At 40.3% G+C, this 17318-nt stretch overlaps 1 protein-coding gene across 1 annotated transcript in view; it reads left to right on the plus strand.

The window, feature by feature from the left end:
- Positions 1–17318, plus strand: part of LOC124803133 (ribosome maturation protein SBDS) — a 58614-nt gene that overhangs the window by 22564 nt on the left and 18732 nt on the right. The window contains exon 3 of the mRNA XM_047264316.1: positions 11175–11284. Coding sequence (XP_047120272.1) covers positions 11175–11284 — 110 coding nt within the window. The remainder of the gene's footprint in view (positions 1–11174; positions 11285–17318) is intronic.

Genomic DNA, 17318 nt, shown 5'->3' on the forward strand with positions numbered 1-17318 from the left:
TGCCATCTGGTTTCTGTATGAATTGTAAATAGCCTTTCGCTCCTTGTATTTTACCCCTGCCACCTTCAGAATTTGAAAGAAAGTATTCCAGTCAACATTGTCAAAAGCTTTCCCTAAGTCTACAAATGCTAGAAACGTAGGTTTGCGTTTCCTTAATCTTTCTTCTAAGATAAGTCGTAGGTTCCTCACGTGTTCCAGCATTTCTACGGAATCCAAACTGATCTTCTCTGAGGTCGGCTTCTACCAGTTTTTCCATTCATCTGTGAAGAATTCGTGTTAGTATTTTGCAGCTGTGACTTATTAAACTGATAGTTCGGTAATTTTCACATCTGTCAACACCTGCTTTCTTTGGGATTGGAATTATTATATTCTTCTTGAAGTCTGAGGGTATTTCGCCTGTCTCATACATCTTGCTCACCAGATGGTAGAGTTTTGTCAGGAGAGGCTCTCGCAAGGCTATCAGTAGTTCTAATGGAATGTTGTCTACTCCCGGGGCTTTGTTTCGACTTAGGTCTTTCAGTGCTCTGTCAAACTCTTCACGCAGTATCATATCTCCTATTTCATCTTCATCTACATCCTCTTCCATTTCCATAATATTGTCCTCAAGAAAATCGCCCCTGTATCGACCCTCTATATACTCCTTCCACCTTTCTGCTTTCCCTTCTTTGCTTAGAACTGCGTTTCCATCTGAGCTCTTGATATTCATACAAGTCGTTCTCTTATCTCCAAAGGTCTCTTTAATTTTCCTGTAGGCGGTATCTATCTTACCCCTAGTGAGATAGGCCTCTACATCCTTACATTTGTCCTCTAGCCATCCCTGCTTAGCCATTTTGCACTTCCTGTCATCTGATTTTTGAGATGTTTGTATTCCTTTTTACCTGCTTCATTTTATGAATTTTGTATTTTCTCCTTTAATCAGTTAAATTCAGTATCTCTTCTGTTACCCAAGGATTTCTACTAGCCCACATCTTTATACCTACTTGATTCTCTGCTGCCTTCACTATTTCATCCCTCAAAGCTACCCATTCTTCTTCTACTGTATTTCTTTCCTCCATTCTTGTCAATTGTTCCCGTATGCTCTCCCTGAAACTCTATGCTACCTCTGGTTTAGTCAGTTTATCCAGGTCCCATCTCCTTAGATTCCCACGTTTTTGCAGTTTCTTCAGTTTTAATCTGCAGTTCATAACCAATAGATTGTAGTCAGAGTCCACATCTGCCCCAGGAAATGTCTTATACTTTAAAATCTGGTTCCTAAATCTCTGTCTTACCATTATATAATCTATCTGAAACCTGTCAGTATCTCCAGGCTTCTTCTATGTATACAACCTTCTTTTATGATTCTTGAACCAAGTGTTAGCTCTGATTAAGTTATGCTCTGCACAAAATTCTACCAGGCGGCTTCCTCTTTCATTTCTTAGCCCTAATCCATATTCTCCTACTATGTTTCCTTCTCTTCCTGTTCCTACTGTTGAATTCCAGTCACCCATGACTATTAAATTTTTGTCTCCCTTCACTACCTGATTAATTTCTTTTATCTCATCATACATTTCATCAATTTCTTCAACATCTGCAGAGCTAGTTGGCATATAAACTTGTACTACTGTAGTAGGCATGGGCTTCATGTCTGTCTTGGCCACAATAATGCGTTCACAATGCTGTTTGTAGTAGCTTACCTGCACTCCTATATTCCTATTCATTATTAAACCTACTCTTGCATTACTCCTATTTGATTTTGTATTTATAACCCTATATTCACCTGACCAAAAGTCATGTTCCTCCTGCCACTGAACTTCACTAATTCCCACTATATCTAACTTTAACCTATCCATTTCCCTTTTTAAATTTTCTAACCTACCTACCCGATTAATGGATCTGACATTCCACGCTCTGACCCGTAGAACGCCAGTTTTCTTTCTCCTGATAATGATGTCCTCCTGAGTAGTCCCCGCCTGGAGATCCGAATTTGGGACTATTTTCCCTCCGGAATATTTTACCCAAGAGGATGCCATCATCATTTAATCATACAGTAAAGCTGCATGCCCTCGGGAAAAATTACGGCTGTAGTTTCCCCTTGCTTTCAGCCGTTCGCTGTACCACAACAGCAAGGCCGTTTTGGTTAGTGTTACAAGGCCAGATCAGTCAATCATCCAGACCGTTGCCCCTGCAACTACTGAAAAAGCTGCTGCCCCTCTTCAGGAACCACACGTTTGTCTGGCCTCTCAACAGATACCCCTCCGTAGTGGTTGCACCTACGGTACGTCCATCTGTATCGCTGAGGCACGCAAGCCTCCCCACCAACGGCAAGGTCCATGGTTCATGGGGGGGCTATAATAATAATAATAATAATAATAATAATAATAATAATAATAATAATAATACAGGATCAAATAATAAACACCAGATATTACAGCAAGCATATTATTAAAGATCCCAATACCACAACAGATAAATGCAGACTTTGCAAGCAACAAATAGAAACAGTAGATCACATCACAAGTGGATGTACAATACTAGCAAATACAGAATACCCCAGAAGACATGACAATGTAGCAAAAATAATACTTCAACAGCTTGCCTTACAACATAAACTTATAAAACAACATGTTCCAACATACAAGTATGCACCACAAAATGTACTGAAGAACAATGAATACAAATTATACTGGAACAGAACCATTATAACAGATAAAAAAACACTACATAACAAACCTGACATCATACTAACCAATAAAAAGAAGAAATTAACACAACTAGTCGAAATATCCATACCCAATACAACAGGAGAAAAAATTGAAAAATACATCCAACTGGCTGAGGAAGTCAAGGACATGTGGCATCAGGATAAAGTTGACATTATACCAGTTATACTATCAACTACAGGAGTCATACCACACAATATACACCAGTACATCAATGCAATACAGCTACATCCAAACATATATACAACTACAGAAATCTGTAATTATTGACACATGTTCAATTACCCGAAAGTTCCTAAATGCAATGTAACATATACCGTACAGTTAAAAGGAAGTCACGCTTGATCAAGGTCCGCGTCACCTTCCATTTTTAACCAGACATAACGTCTGAGACAAGAAATAAATAATAATAATAATAATAATAATAATAATAATAATAATAATAATAATATTCATAGGTGGTCAGTAACATCTTTAAATTCATGGTATTGAATACCATCTCTGAACATCACCAGCATCTAAATTTTAGTGGTCCCCTAATGTGGACCTGTGCATAGGTGACTTTTTGTCAAATAAAAAATGTGTTTCTTGTTATCGCCTCTAAAATGTCGTGTACACAGTTTTTTTACACTCTTTATATGTGGTGTGAAAATGGAATCACATCCACTATTTGTAGTATATGGCTGCGAGCTGTGGTGTGTGTAGTGTAGTGTAGTGTAGTGGTCTGCATCACTGCCTGGCATGCTGCGGATCACTAGTTCAGGCTTGACCACTAGCAGTTATATATTATTTTGTATTTACAATTTCTGGGAGGTTCTTGAAATATCTTATGTATGTAATTCATAATCCCTGGAATATTTGGTATTTGTATAAATACTAGTGTTTTGGAATATTCTGTGGTTGTAAAAATAGCTGCACTCTTCATCTGGAAGTCAATTCTGTTCTGGCTGTACATTGGTTCAGTAACAACAGTGCTTCTAGTGCTAAGTGTTGTGTTTCATTGATGACTTTACCTTCAGATCTGGACTGACTTGATTGTTTTTGTATGTACATCCTTCTGATTGGAGGTTTGCAGTAACAAAATGGAACACTTACAGCCATCCTTATCATTTTATCTTCTTCTTCTTCTTTCGTTTCACCCTCTTTGGGGTACGCTGGATCAATCATTTCTTTGTGCGTTGTTCTTTTCTTAGGGCCCAGTATTTCTTCATTCTTTCTGATCTTCTTCTCCTCTCTTCTTCCGAGATGAAGGATTTGGACTTTTGTGTGGATTTGTCTTGGAACCTTATGTTTTCATCTTTAGTAATTAATTTAGCAGTTCGATCAATAAGTGAATTTTCTGAAATATTTAATTCCACTAGGTCTTTCTCAGTTTCTTTAAACCAGTTGGGCTTCGTTTTTCGGTTACGGAAGAAGTCAAAGATTTGTTTAGTTAATCTGTTGGAATTCATTCTGAGAAGATGACCATAAAAATTTATTCTCCTTTTTCGCATAGAATCTGAAAGTTTTTCAATTTTCTTGTAGAGAGTTTCATTTTTGATGTATATAATCTTATTGTCTTGAAATTTTGGCCCAATGATTTTTCTTAAAATTTTTCTTTCCTTTACCTCAAGTTTCTCCATTTGGCCTTTGAAATTCATGTTAAGTGTTTCTGCTGCATACAGTGCTTCTGGCTTAATCACTGTCTTGTAATGTGTAATTTTGGACCCCCATGAAAGGGATTTTTTGTTGTATGTATTTTTTGTTAGTTGGAAGGCCAATTCAAGTTTATTTTTTCTGGATTCCATTGCTTTGCTTTCCCCAGCATTCCAAGTAATCCATTCTCCGAGATATTTGAATTCTTTCACTATTTCAATCTTCTGTTCTTGAACTTTGAGGTATTTACACGAGTGCTTGATGTTTGTCAATATCTTAGTTTTTTCAGAGGAGATGTGAAGACCAATTTTAGCTGCTTGTTTCTTTAGTTCAAGGATATGCTCCCGTGCTTCTTCCATTGTTTCAGCAAACAGAGCCATATCATCTGCAAAAGCAATGCAGTTTACTTTAAGGTTCTTCTTTTTGTAACCCAGTCTTATACCACTCTTAATATTTGTGTTCCATTCTCTGACTACTTTCTCAAGAGCACAATTGAACAGCAACGGTGAGAGCCCATCGCCCTGTCGCACTCCCGTTTTTATTTCAAAGGGTTCCGATAGTTCGCCCATAAATTTAACTTTCGAAAATGTATTTGTAAGGGTCGCTTTTATAATATTAGTTGTTTTCTTATCCAAACCCATTTCTTCCAGGACTGATAACAGAGATTCTCTGTCAATCGAATCATACGCTTTTGTGAAATCAATGAAGGAGATTACGTATGTCTTTGCCCTTGATTTTTGGTATGCCATAATGTTTTTGAGGTTTAGTATTTGTTCCGAACATGATCTACCCTTTCTAAAACCTCCCTGGTATTCTATGATTTGCGGATCCAATTGCGGCTCTGCCCTGTTCAAAAGGACTTTAGAAAGAATCTCATTTTATCTATTATATGGCTAGCAGTTTCAGTGCCTCAGTACACCATCTTCAGACCTTAATTGACACTGAAGGGATTAACTCCAATAATATACCCAGTTCCATCAGTGGAATATATGAACTGGTTTTACATACATATACTAACTGGTTTTAATAATATTGTTGGAGACACAATATTGTTGTTACAGATAGTCTGTGAAAGCCAGTTCATTGGCATTGGCAATTGATGGAATGAGGTATACGATTGGAGTTAACCCCTCAGCGTCAGTTACAGTCTGAAGATGGTGTACTGAAGCACTGAAACTGGTAGTTTTATAATAGATAACATCGTAAGGACAGCTGTAGGTGTTCAGTTTTATTACGTGACTGACTTGATTATGAGTTTGACATGACATTGTTTGGTGTAGATGCCAGTTAGTTCAAAACATTTACATCACCAGGGCTCCAATTAGGTAATGTAAAAGCTGTTGCCTACATGAGCAGGAACCAGAATATAAGCAGTACATTGTTTGTAAGCATCGTATATTTAGGAGACCAACGGATTCCAGAATAGTAGTAAGTCAGTTACGCATTGGGTATCTATCGGTGTTTCCCAGAGAAGCCGGTCAGAAGCCAACAGAATGACCGAAGGAATTCAACAGAGTTGCCGGATGCAATAGGTGGGATGACATGATGTGTTTCGCTAATGTGTTCTTTTACCTGGATGGCTTAATCCATCCGTGGTTCTGAGAACAATGACAAGCTCAATAGGTGGTACAAATTCCAGGCCAAATTGAAGAAAACATTCTGTGACAATCAGCAGCAAGTCTGCTTAGTGGAAGAAAAACTGAAGAACAGGCCCATCATCAGGGGGAAACAACACAGTCCTACATATGGAATGTTTTGGTATTTTGCAGCACTGTGAATCTGAATATAATATTAGCTGACAAAATATCACATCTGATGAAAGGAGTAGTAGAAGACATGTACCAAGCACATCTGGTAAAGGATGTCACAACAACAGAACAACTCAGTGGTCCCAGCACATTAAGGAAATGCAAAAGAAAAGATTCGTTAGAAAGAGGTATGATCATCTCCTAAATGTCGTTCCTTTGGCAGTTGTAGATGACCACTGTGAGCTTGCCTTTCTCACAATCCTGCTTATAAGAGAAAAGACACAGCTTTTTATGGCAGCCAGAACTGATTGACAGAGTATGCAAGAGACACTAACCTTTAATGTCAACCTCGTATGTTAGAAGGTAATAAACAGTATTGAAGAAAAAGTATATCAATCTTCGGCACTGATCTCCACCACCAGTCAAACATGTCATGAAGAATGGACTTGGCCAAATCATCCTTATGCCACCACCGTCACTTGACAACTTAGCATTGAATCAACACAGGTACACTCAACTCTTCCATCAACTAAAAAGCCCTGCAGAATAACAGACATTTGGAGGACAACAGGCTGGTCTGTTTTCACAATGGTCGCCCTGGACATGTTGTGCCCTACTGCAGAGAAAGAAGGTGAGCTTTCAACGATTATTACGCTGCAGGACATCAACCACCACAACACTCCAATTAATGCCAGTTCACTGCAGACGATTATAACAGGTGCTCATTGCCATACCCTGGACAAGGTTGCTCCCCAGTACACAATAGCTGTTCCTAGCTATTCCCCTATCATCGTACAGTGGTACCAGCTGCTCACCTAGCTGCCAAATTCAGGAAAACAAATCAAGGTGACCATTTATGGAGGTGAGGCTGCCACAGATGAACAACAGTTAACAAGATGACAGCAAATCTCATTGACATCGTCATCGTCGGACAACCAGTCAGGCCGCTAGTAGACTCCAGGGCTTCTCTTCCTGTGTTGTCAAATACTTATGATAGCCAGGTGAATAACAATACATTCAGTAATATGAAAATGGTTGTGCTGAAAGTTGCAAATAAGAGTCTTTCAAATTTGTCATTTGAACAGATTTTAGACTTTTTGCTGGCATCACAAGCAGTCATAGAGTGCATAAAATTAAGAGTTCCAGATTCATGAAACTATCGCAACAAGCACACAGAGCAAATATTTCTCTGGGCAGTTGTCCGCCATTGAAGACACGGTTTTCCCGCCTTCGTCAACGAATTGAGTGCCAGTTATCAGTTGAAATACTGAGCTAAACTGTGAAGCTATTGTTGATTGCAAAAAGCCGCTGAGGCTAATAAAAGAAATGCATGTGCCAATGACCCAATCATAGTCATTGGAGATGGCCAAGGAGAACTTCGCATCACTAATTGTCACAAGCAGACACAACTCATCCATAAAAGTAAGTGTGCGGCAACAACCAGACAAATCCAAAAAGTGCAGATTAGTGCCAATGACAAAGAATCATACTCTGCTACCAGTACAGACAACACAAAGGAATAAGCTTCTATCAAACTGCCAACAGGGTTTGGCCCAGTCAAGGACCAATGTCTGTGAATGATAGCCATTCTATGTATGCATTCGAATAAGGAGTGGAGGATAGGCAGACCAAGTAGCCTCTCGTAAAACACTGTATCTACTCTGGGGATCATCCACCAAATAGCCAGTGCTAATATAAAGTGTCGCCAGCTGAAGAACAGATAATTTGGGGGAAAGAGGAGAAGATACTACAAGATAAAATCAGTGAAACTCCAGTGTCTTTGGTACTCCCCTGTGGTCCTTGTGAAGGAGGAGGGTGGCACATGGCATTTCTCTGCTAACCATTGACACCTGGACAAAATCACGAAGCAAGCATTCTGTCCATTGCCAAGCCTTGAATACACCCTACTCTGCTTGAAAGAGAGGAAGTATTTCTCAACCACGGACATACAGACAAGCTGTTAGCAAATCAAAGTTGATGAGGCTGACCGGGAAAAGACTCCCTTCATAACTCATGAGGGACTTGGAGTTTTAAGTTGTGCTGTTTGGACTATGTAATGCTCCGGCTACTGTCATACATATGATGGACAACTTGCTTCAGCATCGTAAATTTATGAAATATTTTTCTGTCTGGATAACATTGTCATTTTTCTAAGGCCTTTCAAAGAATAAGTTGCCTAACAATTGTGTTTAAGTGTGTTCAGGCTGGAGAGCTCCACCAGAATCTAAAAAAGGGCCACTACCTCATCCAAGAAATAAAAATCTTGGTGCACGTAGAGAGTGGTGATGGAGTATGTCTCAATGCACAGAAAATAGGAGCAGTTTGAGTCTCAGGTTTTCGTGCTCCTTGGCACATTTGTGACATTAGAAGTTTTCTCAGCATGTACTCATACTGCCAATGTTTCATAACAGACTTCTGCACTAAGGCATATCTCTTGCAAGAACTTCTCCAGGGAGAAGACAGATTCAGAAATGCTTAATCTTCCCATTGCTGAGCATCAATGTCATTTAATGAAGTGACGACTGAGATGACGTCCATGTTGCTGTGTTCTATCAAAGGATCCCCTATAAGATAGTCAGCATCTTTGGTCCCCCCCCCGATCGGGTTTTGTATGCCCCTGTGACAACATACTCCTGAAGCCCCAGTGCCCATCTCATCAGTTGACCTGATAGGTCCTTTAGGCTAGGCAGCCAGCAGAGAAAATGATGGTCCATCACAATGTTGAATGATTTGTTGAATAAATATGGATAGAACTTGTAAGTGGCTCAAACGACTGTAAGACACTTTTTGTCATTAGCAGAGTAGTTCTAAGACTTTTAGAGTTCTTTGGAAGTGTAAGATACCACTGTTTCAGCACCTTCCTGAATTTGTACTTGAACTGCACCTATTCCAAAACTACCAGTGTTGGTGTGAAGTTTTGTCTCAGCATTCACATTGTACAATGCTTCAATTGTAGAAGATGTTGGCACCTTCATAAGGACAAGGAAAGAGCTGTCTTGCACCTCAGTCCAGGAAAAAAAATGGTGACCCTTCATCAAAAAACAATGGCACTGAAACAACATCCGTGTTCTCCGAATGAAGCCATACTACAGTTCAGAAGGAGAGATTGATAATGGAAGATTCAAGGATTGTGAAGCTCCAATGAGAGGAGCTACCTTTGACATTCGTTATAGTGAAGAGCATGAAATCATGTGACCAGAGTGCAACTATCTGTCAGTGCCACCATAAAGAGGACCACTGACAGTATCCAAATATTGGATGATGCAGTTGGCTCCAGTGACAATGGGACACTGTTTTTCTAGGAGAGGTAGCAATACCGCAAGCTGTGGTGTGGGTTGCTGTCTGGCATGCTGCAGGTCACCAGTTCAAACCCAACCACTAGACCACTAGCAATTATTTGTTATTTAGTATTTATAATTTCGGAAAGGTTCTAGAGATATCATATGTTTATAAAGCATGTACCATATATTCTGGAAAATTCTATGTTGTTATAAACGCCAGCGTTTTGGAATACTCTGTGTTTGTGGAGATAGCTACAAGCTCCATCCAGGAAGTCATTCTGTTCTGGCCATGCAGTGGTGTTGGTAACAAACATGCTCCTAATGCAAATGCTGTGTTTCATTGAAGCCCTGCCTTAGTATTTGGATTTGATTGTGGTTAACAGTATTGATACTTGCCATGCTCCTAACAGGGATTTGAATGTAAATAGGCACATAATTTGCACTAATTATGCCTAAACAGCATGTGTTAGTTTTCAGTTCTCACAAACACAAGTACTCACCTGTAGGCAAGGCAAACTGGTTACCTGGCCAGAGTGGCAACATCATCGTGCTTACGCTTGAGAAGCAAGGAGGGGATTGGTTCAGTGTCAGTGTCAGTAACATTACCTTCCCAGATGAGGTCGCTATTTTCCACAGCTGTCTCTGTTCGTTGTCTGCTGTTAGTTATGGATGATAATGCTGGATGTTTGTTCAAATTTGTGCGGACTAATTTTATAGTATTTTCAGTTTCCTCATCAAAGTATCACACCTCCAGTATTTATCTCTCATTTTTTGGCATGATATGCAGCCTTTCTAGTTTTACTAATATCACAACAGTACAAGGTAATCTTACACCAGGGGAAAAAAAAAGAAAAAACTGATCATGGTATCTAGTGTTTGGCTAGTAAGGCTGATCGCCAAGGTTTGGATTTCAGTGAACTCTTCACATTTTTCTCTGGTGAAAAGATCTGGAAGGAGGTCCACCCAGCCATTTGAGATCAACTGAAGAAGCTGCTTTACTATAAAAGCACCGAAATTGACAAACAAGTCAATGAAGTAGCATTACACCAAAAGGCTTGTACTCATTTATTTATTAGTAGGGGTAGCACTTGTTGTTATTTTTTTAAAGGTGCTTGAGGTATTACGACTATGGATCTCGTGCTTTCAGTATTTCTGACCACTTCTGTAGGAGTTAGATTTATATGGTGTGACAGCAGCAGGAAGTGAACCATTTTCGTGTAAAATTCTGTGATTGGAATTAAGAGAAGTAGCTTGTTGCTTGTTAATTAATGCCAAAAGTTTGACTTTCCTTGTTTCTGTGTATTTTATATTTTTCTGTTCATTTATACATGACAGTCCAAAGTTTTCCTAATATAATTATGGAGAAGTGAGCACAAAATGAAACTCTGCGTTTATGACAGCGAAAAGTTGCCTGCCATTGTTGTTTGACAATACTTTCATGCACTAACACTGTGCAGCATTTATCAACAGTGTAATGTGTATGAATCCATTGTTCATCTAATAGGCCAGTTTTTCTCAGTTTCTTTGCTTGCGTGGAAGTTTCTACTACGGCCAGGTAGCAGTTAACCTTGCTGAGTAATACAGTGTGTATGCTGATTGGTTGTCTTTACATATTTCATTGTTTGTATTCAGTCCCTAATTTTCCACTGTTGATATACTCTGAACAGTTGCATAGTTCCCAGTTATGTCTAAGCAACAAGACTTTTTTTGTGTGTGATGTGTGTTATATATAATCTTTCTTCTATACTGTACTCGTTAATGTAAAGCTTGATGTTAGACCTGGCTTTGAGAACAGTTTAATCTAATTTCAGATAAATGTGTAAATCCTGAAACTAAGAGACCATATCCGGTCTCAATGATAGAAAAGGCCATGAAAGATGTCCACTTCTCTGTGAAACCTAACAGAAATGCCAAACAGCAGGTATGACTACAACTTTTTTTTTTCCCTATAGATTTGAATGGCCATTTGATGAACTGTATTAGTTTAAGGAGTGTGTGAATAAAAATTTGTCTGAGTAGATTAATAAGACAGCTCATCTGGAAAATATGAAGTTTAATAGAAATTAGAAACCTGAAAAAAGAAATCAGTAGTGATTATTGGTACTATTATTATTATTATTATTATTATTGCTACTACTACTACTATTACATCAAAAACTAAAGTTCTTCTTTCTGCCTGAAACGGCTATAGACATCAGGTAAAAATACCATCAACTCTTGATATAGGGATCATGTGTGTACTTTAAGTTGCAAAAGGAAAGTGTTCCGACTACGAATACAAAGAAGCACATGGTCATAAAAGAGATACAGTTTATTGGGTCATAGAATGACATCAACAAGAATACAATGGAAGTATCCAGAATGAGATTTTCACTCTGCAGCGAAGCGTGCGCTGATATGAACTTCTTGGCAGATTAAAACTGTGTGCCAGACTGAGACTCGAACTTTGGGTCTTTGCCTTTCGCAGGCAAGTGCTCTACCAACTGAGCTACCCAAGCACGACTCATGACCAGTCCTCACAGCTTCAATTCTGCCAGTACATTGTCTCCTACCTTCTAAACTTCACAGAAGCTCTTCTGTGAACTGTGCAGAAATAGCACTTCTGGAAGAAATGACATTGTGGAGAAATGGCATAGCCACAGCCTGGGGGATGTTCCAAGAATGAGATTTTCACTCTGCAGTGAAGTGTGCGCTGATATGAAACTTCCCGACAGATTAAGACTGTGTGCCGGACTAAGACTCTAACTCGGGATCTTTGCCTTTCGTGAGCAGGTGCAAGGTTCGCAGAAGAGCTTTTGTAAAGTTTGGAAGGTAGGGTATGAGGTACTGTAAGAATTGAAGCTGTGAGGACGGGTCGTGAGTCGTGCTTGGGTAGCTCAGATGGTAGAGCATTTGCTGGTGAAAAGCAAAGGTCCCAAAGGTCCCGAGTTCGAGTCTCGGCCCGGCACACAGTTTTAATCTGCCAGGCAGCTTCACAATGGAAGTAGTTTACATGTCTTGAACACTTTTAACAACTGAGGGCCCAGAGAGCCTGCATGCCCATATAAAGATACTATCTACATCAGGTGTTGCTGGTGTATTGCTGCATGCTCACGGGGGACCTGGTGATGGCAGTTGGTGTCCGGGGAGGTCCCTGGTGGCTTGGGTAGTGTTGGGCGTGCCGTTTGATTGGCAGCATGCACTATGCTTGCTGTAGTGGTCCTACTTAGGTCTTCTGTGGGCTTTAGATGTAGTAACTGTTCTTCTTCTTCTACTGCTGCTTATCCCTTAATGGATGTTGCCAACCACATGTTGCATCTTTCTTCTGTGAACCGCAGTGTGTAATAGCTAGTCTACACTTCGTAATCCTGTCCACTGCTTTATATTGTCCAACCAGGACGTTCTTCTTCGTCCTTGTCTTCTTTTTCCTTCAGTCTTCTCTTCTATTATTAACTGCAGAAGCATATATTTGGTGTTCCATAGTGTACATCCTAAGTGTGCAGCTTTTCTTCTTTTAAGCACTGTCAGCATTTCTTGCTGCTTGTTCATTCATTCCAGTACTTCGGTGTTGGTTATTCTTGCAGTCCACGGCATTTTAAGCATTCTGCGATAAATCCACATTTGAAAGGCCTCAACTTCTTCGTTGTTGTCATATTTAGTGTCCATCCTTCAGAGCCATATAGAAGCACGGCCCAGAAGTAGCATTTTACATATCAGACTCTAAGGTTTAGGTCTAGGTCTGTGTTTGTAAGAATATTCTTAAATTTTATGTATGTATTTCGGATGTTCTCTATGCAATATTTTATTTTCAAGTCTGTTTGCCAGTCTTCACAAAGCTAGGTTCTGAGGTATTTAAACTTGTTGACTCTTTATCACAGACCCTTGAAATTGTAGATTTGCATCTTTAAATGAGTCGGACTCTCTTGTGTCAATCATAAAATTAGTCTTTTTGATGTTAATATTCGTACCTAGAGTACTGCTGTAATCTTTTACTATGTTGACGTGTTGCTGAAGGTCATATAAATTATCAGCTATCCATACCGTGTCATTAGCATAGCGAATGTTGTTGATACACACTTTGTTGACCTTTATGCCTTTTTCAACATCAAGTGCGTCCTGAAAAATACACTCAGAGTATAAGTTAAATAACAGGGGTGACAGTATGCATCCTTGTCGGACTGCTGTACTTATGGCTCATAAGACTAATGAGTCTGTGATCTTCACATCTTCTCGCATTCCTCTTCGTTGGTAAGGAAATGAAAGTTGATAATAGCCATTTGGCAAGGTAATGACCAGTGTCGTTAATTTTGTTACACAGTTTATGTAAGATTTTGATACCTTTTTCATCAAGGAGTTTAATAAGCTATATTGGAATTTCATCAGGTCCTGTGGCTTTATTGGTTTTTGATGGCTTTCTCGATTTCTTCTTTCATGATTGGAGGTCCTGTTAAATTTTTGTTCCTAGAAGTCTCAACATTTGGTCTATCATCTGAAAAGAGGTTCTTAATGTAGTCTTCCCATATCTCTTTCTTCTCAGTGGTATTTAAAACTATTTTTTTTGTTGGTTAATAAGGAGATGTTTTTTCTTCTATAAATCTCAGCAGTTTCTTTTGACTTTTTATGTAAGCTAAAATCGTCAAGTGAAGCTTGCAAGATTTCAATTTCTTCACATTCATGTTGTAGCCATTCATTTTTTGCTGCTCTAATCTCTGATCTTATGAGTTTCTGGATATTATTGTACTTAGTTTGATCTAACTGGGCTTTATACCTTTGCTGTTCATCCAACGATGAGAGAATTTCATCAGCCATCCGTTTCTGTTTTCGATCTCTTGTTTTATATCCTATTTCTTTCAAGCAGTGGTTAGCATAATGTTTTTCATCTCTTCCCATACTCTGGTACTGTTTTCTTGGCCAATCAGAGGTTTCATTGTCACTGTTTTATTGTTAATGTCCTTGCTGACTTCACTTCTTAGTTCAGGCAGTTTGAGTTTTTCGTTATCTATCTTCCTTTGTTGAGTTGTTTCTTTTTTGTGTTTTACAAGTTTTGTTTTTAGAGAAGCTACTAGTAGTGTGTGGTCAGATAGAACATCTGCTCTAGGATAAGTGGATGCTCTTGTAACTGAAGTTCCAAAACTAATTATAGTCTATGTGGTTCCAGACTATATTGTCTGTTAGTAACTGTTAACCTAAGTTACTACAATTCCCCTTCCTTGTGTGTGTGTGTGTGTGTGTGTGTGTGTGTGTGTGTGTGTGTGTGTGTAGGAGGGGGGATGGGGAGGGGGAGAAGGAGGAGGAAAGACCAGACATGGACTCACTGTCTGTGATGCTGTGACTGAAGAGACAACTGAAGAGACACCCACAGCAGTGTCGAGGGCCACCCAAGAAGTTCCTAATCTGCCTGGACCAGCGCGTATGACCAAAAGTGAGTGGACAACCCTTGCCACACATGGACTCTATGGCAACCAGTGGACAGGACCGGCAATCAGGGTGGGGGTGGGGTGGTGGTGGTGGTGGTGGTGGTGGTGGTGGTGGTGGTGGTGGTGGGGGCGGGGGGGGTTGTATAGACATTGGAATCCACTGCAAGGGGTACCAGCCCAGGCAGTGATGATGGGATTGGAGAGGAGGGACTCGGTGAGACTTTTGACCCCCATTGGCACATTCTGTCAGAACTTAAAACATATGAGAGCCTCATTGGCTGAGAAATTTTCAGTGTACTTGCTCATCTGCATTGTAAAAGTTCGAGCAAGGCATTCCGCCTTACCGTTCGACTGCAGGTTGAGGGGAGGCACCCTGACATGGTGATGCTATTGTATGTACTAAAGTCCTTGAACGATCACACAACGAACTAAGGACCATTGTCTGAAACCCGAATGCAAGACAAGCTCTCTATGAAAAATATCTTTGACAGTCGTGTTTGCTTTCACAGATGGACAACAAGAAAAAGCATAAACTGCCAATAACTAGAAAGTGTCTAAAAATGACCTGTGAAATCAATGTGGATTTTTTCCGGAGGCAGTATAGGGACTGCTTGATGGCACAGGCACATGCGGCAGGCTGCTACATGGTGTTCCACCTCCTGATTGATGCCCAGCCAAAACACATGGTCGTGCACCAACAGTTTTACACAAGAGATCCCCCAGTGTCCCTGATGAAATAAGCGGAGAACAACTCCCACCACAGAGCCATTGGAACCACAATAATAGGGTGGTAAATCCTTCCATCAGTGGGAGAATAATGCCATCCAAAAGGGAGAGCTGACAGTGCAACGCATAAAAATTCCAAAGCAGTTGTGCGGGGTAGCTGTGCTGCCTGAGGCGTCTTCCCCCTGTCGGAGGTTCGAGTCCTCCCTCGGGCATGGGAGTGTGTGTTGTCCTTAGCGTAAGTTAGTTTAATTAGTGTGTAAGCCTAGGGACCAATGACCTCAGCAGTTTGGTCCCATAGTCCTTACCACAAATTTCCAATTTCCAAAGCAGGTCCGTTGCCCGGCCTGGTGCACAGTCAAGCCACCCATGTTGTGCTATGCATACAATGTATCAGAGCACTAAATCCACTGCCACAGCAATGTGGGAACTGGTGATGGGGAAGCCATCCACTGTGTTCCGTGCCTCTGTATCCAGTTGAAAACAAAGTAGTTCCTCTTGGACAAATGAGGAGTCAGGGCCCATGGGGAGCCAGAACAGAACATCTGCATTTGCATGTTACAATGTGGGATGGAAATGGATCTCATAAAGTACCGGGACAAAGACAGAGCTCAATGCTGAAAACAGTATGTGGCTTTTTCCGATAAGGACACTGAAGAGCTAAATAGGGAAACCGCACACTTAAGGTCAGTAATTAAATAAGATTTTGCACCATACAAGAACACACTGAATTTTTCAAAAGACACAGACAACAATGATACTTTTTTTCCACTTGAAAATAATTTTGCTGCTGAACCAAATTAAGTGTTTCAATGCAAAGGCAACAAACTCGGAGTCACCTGAATGGGGACTGCTCCCACCCCGTAGTGAGACATGTGTGTGGCCATGACCAGATACCTTGTGGGTTGAAATGTTGCAAGACAAGGAGTGGGGCAAAGACTAACCTTAAGCTGCACAAAAGCACACTCACAGACTGAAGTCTGAACAGGAGCTTTTTTTTGGAGCAACAGATAAACTTGTGATAGTACTCCACTTCGCTGAGGAATGCCCAAAGTTCTTGTAGATTAGACAGATGGGGCAAAGCCGTAATGGCAGCAACATGTCACTACATGGGGTGCACGCCCTCCCAGGAAATATCATTAACCAATTAAATAATGTAAGAATGGAAAAAGTGAGACTTAGTGATGTTACATTTGTTGCCTGCAGCCTGTGGAACAGTTAACAGAGAAAGGAGGTTACATAGACAATCCTCAGATGTGGCACCTGTCGCAACAAGGTCAATGTAGTAAATGCAGTGAGGGATAAATGTCGTAAGCCGCTCCAAAAACATATGACCGTAAAAAGAGGGATAATTTTTTGGATCATGGAGTGACATCCAAAAGGATACAATGAAAGTAATTTACTCTTCTTGAACAAATTTAACAACTGAGGGCCACCCAGAGACCTGTGCATGCCTTTACAAAGACACTATACAATCAGGTGTCACTGGTGTAGTGCTACGTATGCATGGTGGATCGAGTGATGGCAATATGTGACTAGGCTGCCTCTGGCAGCAGCCTCACCTAGTCAGAAATGCGCTGTTTGATTGTCGGCATACACCATGCTTGCAGTAGTGACACAACTTAAGTCTGCTGGAGCGATTGGTCTAGTAACTGGTTGGTTACTACAGAAAGTCGGACAAAATAGGTTCATAGAGGAAAAATCTTGATTGGACCGTTTACTGCTTATTGCAGGTACACACTTCATTGTACTTTTGGATTGTCCCACTTTCCTGATATTGTGCGGGTGCTTGGGTGACAGGAGCTAATAGGATAAGTTTTGCAAATCATCACCCAC

Source organism: Schistocerca piceifrons, chromosome 1, assembly GCF_021461385.2.
Source record: "Schistocerca piceifrons isolate TAMUIC-IGC-003096 chromosome 1, iqSchPice1.1, whole genome shotgun sequence".
Classification (NCBI taxonomy): Eukaryota; Metazoa; Arthropoda; class Insecta; order Orthoptera; family Acrididae; genus Schistocerca; species Schistocerca piceifrons.